At 41.9% G+C, this 5,408-nt stretch overlaps 2 protein-coding genes across 2 annotated transcripts in view; one reads left to right on the forward strand and one right to left on the reverse strand.

Annotated features, from left to right (window-relative positions):
* Nucleotides 1-3,807, reverse strand: eif4ebp3l (eukaryotic translation initiation factor 4E binding protein 3, like). Its single transcript, XM_008327615.3, has 3 exons — nt 3,375-3,807; nt 1,405-1,581; nt 1-547 (listed from the first exon to the last, which is right to left on the reverse strand). Exons 1-3 carry the CDS (start codon nt 3,505-3,507, stop codon nt 519-521), a joined length of 339 nt encoding a protein of 112 aa, XP_008325837.1. The 5' UTR covers nt 3,508-3,807; the 3' UTR covers nt 1-518.
* A 566-nt stretch (nt 3,808-4,373) lies between these two features.
* The window catches only part of acsl4a (acyl-CoA synthetase long chain family member 4a), a 10,739-nt gene continuing 9,704 nt past the window's right edge, over nt 4,374-5,408 (forward strand). The window contains exon 1 of the mRNA XM_008327618.3: nt 4,374-5,222. The gene's annotated coding sequence lies outside the window, so the exon portion shown is untranslated. The remainder of the gene's footprint in view (nt 5,223-5,408) is intronic.

Genomic DNA, 5,408 nt, shown 5'->3' on the forward strand with positions numbered 1-5,408 from the left:
AAATATTCATGACTGAAAAAAATCTTTATTTCAAATTACATGTTTACCTTTCTCATACCAAACAGTCGGGGTTCATTTTCACTGGACTCTGACCTCCTTGTAGTAGGAGCCACTTGTTATCACATCACAAAGGAAGATAACTTCTTTTATGGATGGTAAACAAAACAAAACCTGACGTCTTCAGTAAAAACTCATTTTTACATGCTTTAATGTAGTAACCCCACTGTCCCCAACTTAAAAAAGAGGCTCCATAATATTTACAAAAGATAAAAAAAGTGAAATCAAAATGGATTTTTTCCAATCCTGCTGCAGCTCCACCGACTGAGCCAGCAATTAATTACCATTTCTTTAATTAAACGTATTGTTAGGGTCAAAACACCCTACTTCTTTTTTACATTCCTCTTCCTAACCATCAAAATGTTTCATTACAAAAAAAGTGAAAAAGCTTTATGCATGTAATGCATCGTGGGTCTTTGACCTTGTTTAATGCAATGACTCTCCACAGGAGGTAAAGCAGCTCAGATGTCCATCTCAAACTGGTCGTCATCTGTTGAAGAAGAGACAGAACTCAGATCAGAGCAGGTAGTTAACGTCTCCTCCACAGACTACAGTCGACCGCAGCCCTTATCAACACATCCACAACAACAACAACAACAAAACTGTTTTGACAAACTGTTTTGACCATGTGTTTGAACGAAGATAAGAACCAAGAAATAAAATCTAAACCTTGTGTTTTTTTTTAATAATATAATATTGCCAATATTGCCTAAAGCAGTGTTGGCAAACTACAATGACAGACTTTTCTAGAAGCTCGCTGTATGTTAAGACATTGTTTAATAAAAAAAAAACACCATTTACAAACATACAGCTTCTTCTATTTAAGGTTCTGTGCTCAATGTCAAAGGTTCAGTTCAGATACTGACACAGACGAGGTATGTGCACGTAAACACATCGACCTCACATCTATAAACATTATATAACGGTGTAGTAAAATAGTTTTACTGGCGCCGTCATGACTGTACAACATCTACCAGGTTCACTTCAACTTATTCAGCCTACATCAGTTTAAATCACAACCTAAAGTTAACAACTGAATATCCAGACCAAGGGTCACCAATATGATGTACAAGTGTACAAAAACATTGTACTGTTTGAAGGTACTTTTTGAAGCAGCAATAATATTCAAATGGGTTGAACGACGATGGCAAGAGGAGCGTCTACTATTGTAAGTCCCAGAACTAATTATTATTACATTGATCATGGAAATCTGTATCAAACAAGTAGCTCTTTGTATTAGCTCTGAGGTTGGTGACCCCTGATCTAGACACACGGAGAAATAACATGTGACGGTGCATGGTGCTACCTACAGAGGGCAGGTGTGAGTTGTAACTGAAGGTTGTTTACCTGCCAGGTCCTTCTCCTCCTCCTCGGCCTCTTCTTTGAGGTCCTGCAACTTGCCAATGGAGTGTGTGGCTGGTACTGTCACCCCCGGAATCTGAGGCAGGCAGCAAGGAGGGGTCCGGGCGAGGGGGGAGTTTCGGCAATCCAGCAGAAACTTCCTGTCGTAGATGATGCGGGTACCTTTAATGCAGGGGGTGTGGGAGGGAGGCAGGGGGGGGGGAGACAAGACAACCATTAAAGACGGAAGTCCTGCTTTAAATGAAAGCAGCAGAATTCAGCGATGTTCTTTTCTAATGTTAAAGGAACAAAAAACAAATGTGGTTTTATTCACTGCTTTGATAGAATAAAAGTCACAGAACTCCACTCCACTTCTCCAAGATGGTAAGAAAAAAAAATAAAGACTTCAGTCTTTATTTTCAGACTTCCAACTGAAGTCTTTATTTTTTTTTTGTCTTGTGTTCATACTGTACAGTAAGTGTATCAGCAGCTTCACTCTCAGCTGTGCGTCACACCTGAGGTCTGTGTGGCACATGTGTCAACGTCAACATTTGGACTGCATCATAAATATCCTGCTAAGACAACAAGGGTGAGTCCAGGGGGAGTTCTGCTACTTTTATTGTTCTTCAAAGACTTTGAACCGCTATGAACAACATCACTTCACCCTCTGGACCAGGAAAACATCTTATATAAGTCCTGAGCAGAGAGTAGGTTGTCCAGGACAAAGGAAAATAAGACATGAGGCAAGAAAGGGGGGGTCTGGAATGTAGGCACTACAGACTACAGTACAGTGCTGCCAAGTGGACACACACTGCCACATTATTTGTACATATTCACACAGACAGAATCTGTCCTCAGCATTTAACTGGTCTGTGAAACAGGAGCGGTGGGCTGCACTCTACTACACCTCGAGAGCAGGCACCGCTGGGAATCAAACCAGCAGTCCTCCAAACACCAGCCAAGTTACTGGTAATACTGGTGGTTCAGTGGAGGCATTTTTTTTTTTTTTTTTTTACAAAACATTGAAAGCTAAAAAATACTCGAGGCACGTAGTTTCAAATTATATTTACATTTATACATTTAGCAGACACTTTCTGGCATCTTACAGGAGGAGAAACAACTGTCAAGTTAGTAAGACTAGTTAGTAAAATGTGACTTCTTAACTAGGGTGGATATATAAGTCCAGAGGGAGAGGGGAAGTACAGTAAAGTGCTGGGGCAGGACAGATGGGTCTTTGACTTTAACGGCAGATCTCAGTGTTGTATAACACCGTTCATATAAAGTGGAAACGATGTGTTGCAACTTTCTAGGAAGCTGCTTTTAGATTTGAAGCCAGAAGTAGAGAAAACAAAAACCCCAACACGCCCCCTGCCACTGCCCATGCGCTAGACCGTCCCTCGCCCTCCTCCCAACTTGTACAGAATGTTCTCAACTGATCCTGAAATGCAAAGCAAAGAGAGGCAGGGATAGGCTGCCCAGCAGCCCCAGCCCCGGGGACTGCTCAGTGTTGACCCAGCCTCAAGCAGCAAGTCACGGGTTAAACTTAAAGTCCGTGTTGTTAGTGTCAATAACGCATGGCAGCGTTCAAAGTTTTTAAGTTTAATAAATGTAAATAAAAGACAATATGTCAAGACAGCGAATGTTTGCTTTACATTTAGCCACATTTAACTCAACAAACAGTGATCAGTTCACAGCAAACAGTCGTCCCCGCAGAGAAAACGTTGGTTTATTCTGTTTGTTTGATGTTGTCTTTTACTGTTTAAAGCGTGTCTGTTTGTTATCGCGAGACTTTGCAGCTGCCCAGCGAGTACGCAACTAAGTCCCAGAGTTGCACGATCGGGTGTTTGTTTGCATTTCAGTGAATAACTTTAAACATTTCAGCAGCCATTTCCAATCAAACAGCCATGCAACACCATGTCAGTTTTTTTTTTTTTTGCAGCATGAATAGAGAAATAACGACGGTAAAAGTTTCATACCTCCTGGGGTGGTGGAGAACAGAGTGCCCCCGGGGGTCTGGCTGTAGCAGTCAGGGAGCTGGGACCAGTCCTTCAGGGTGAGCACCCTGGTGGGGATGGGGCAGCTTTTCACTTGCTTGGTACCAGTCGACATGCTGGTCTCTGTCAGTGTTGCCGTTGCTGTTGCTGTTGCCGAGTACTCGCTCGTTCGCTGCTTCGTACGATGGAGACGTTGTTGGGCTTTTGCATTAACCGTAAAAGTTGTTTTATTCGGTTAACCGTCGTTGCTTGGTCGTTTGTTTTTGTTTTTATGCTGACAAACAAAGTCCGAGTTTGGAGCAGTGGTCGCGGTGTGTGCGCTTGTGCAGAGCTGTGTGCAGCGACCATGTGCTGTATTTGAAGCACAGCTGCAGGAGCCACACTCGTGATGTTTTCAACTCCGACCAGGACGTGTGGGGGCGGGGGGAATTAAAGTTTGAGGTGCGAATGTTTTAGCGTACAACGCAGTCCGGGCGAGCGGCGACGGGAAAAGAGTAGAGAAGGAAAAAATGAACAATAAATGGAACTATTATTTTTATGTTTAAGAACAAAATAACACATTGAGTTTCGGTATAACATTGTTTAAACGTGTTTATAAGATTAAAATGTGTTATTTAAAGAAAAATCAGGTCAGAAACAGACTTTCTCAACAATTTATATACATCGTTAATTACATATTTTATCATATTACATATTTCTTTTAATTTAACCGTTAACATTCATAGTCCCCGCCTTTTTATCATTCTCTATTTAAATGCTAATTTTGCTAATTATTTTTGTTTAATTTTCTTACATTTTTCGCTGCAACATTTTCTATTTCCCTGGTGTGGGATCAATAGTTTAATCTACTTAACAGGTGTACTTCTAATTTTTGCCAGTCCCAACTCTACCCCCTGCTGGCGAGTTGAATGAATTACCTGCTGTCTTTTTTTTTTCTTTTCTTTTCTTTTTTTTTACATCGGTTCTACAATATAGGGGACATAATAGACAGAGCTGCAGTTGCGGCAGTGAACCTATTGTATATGTTAAGACAAAATACGCATTTTGAAACGAAATATTGAACAGTGACGTTTAGGATGGATCCTTGAGTTCGCAGGTTCTGTGAGCTGAGGATTCTTCGCTGTGTGCACTACCAGCATAAAATATATATTTCATATTGCATATAAATGTTATATATTATTTAATCCTCTTTATTATAGTGGCCTAGGCATCTTGTTTATGTTGTTGTTGCCTGCTGACCGGTCCAAGATGGCGGTCGTATTTCTTGCGCCAGAGCAGCCAATGCGGCCTCTATTGTTTATTATGTCTGTTGTGATGTTGTGGCCACGTCGATGACGTGACTACGTCAATGACGTGACTTTGACGAACACGCAACAGAAAGGTGTGTGTTCGCCTAAGGCCCTACAGGTGTCGCTGTATAGCAAGCCGTTTTAACATTCAAACGCCATTCAAAAGTTTGACCATCCGGAATTAACAGTGTTGATATCAACAACGTCTTTCCGACTGGGCGTAATTTCATTTTGGACAGTGGGAGTTGTCATTTGAGATATCTGTAACGTAATTTTGACGAGCCGAAACGACAGTTAGAGGTACAGTGTCTAGAACATAATTTCGCCTAGTCAAAACGCAGGAGGTTTGTCTGTTTGTGTGTACGTCCGGGGTATAGTGGTGATGAAGGGAGAGGGGGCACGCGGAGAAAAACGTTCTGGCTGCTGATTGGTCTAGAAATATGGACTCATAGATGACGCGTAGTTCCGGGTTTTCTATGTCTCGAGAGGAGGTAACTGTCGGTCATTCGTGAACGGCACACACGGCAGTTGACTGTGGAAGGTAAGAGCGCTACATACACACACACCGTCGACCTTGCCGTGTTCTTGGTTAATATTGTTTTCTTCATCACGACTAGCGGCATTTATTTACCAAAAGTCATTTTGTAAAATTATATATATCTTAAATGTCGGAAACGGTGGCCGCGCGGTAGCGTGGCCGCGGCTTTGTCATCACCTCACCGTTGTC

Source organism: Cynoglossus semilaevis, chromosome 15, assembly GCF_000523025.1.
Source record: "Cynoglossus semilaevis isolate Cse_v1.0 chromosome 15, Cse_v1.0, whole genome shotgun sequence".
Lineage (NCBI taxonomy): Eukaryota > Metazoa > Chordata > Actinopteri > Pleuronectiformes > Cynoglossidae > Cynoglossus > Cynoglossus semilaevis.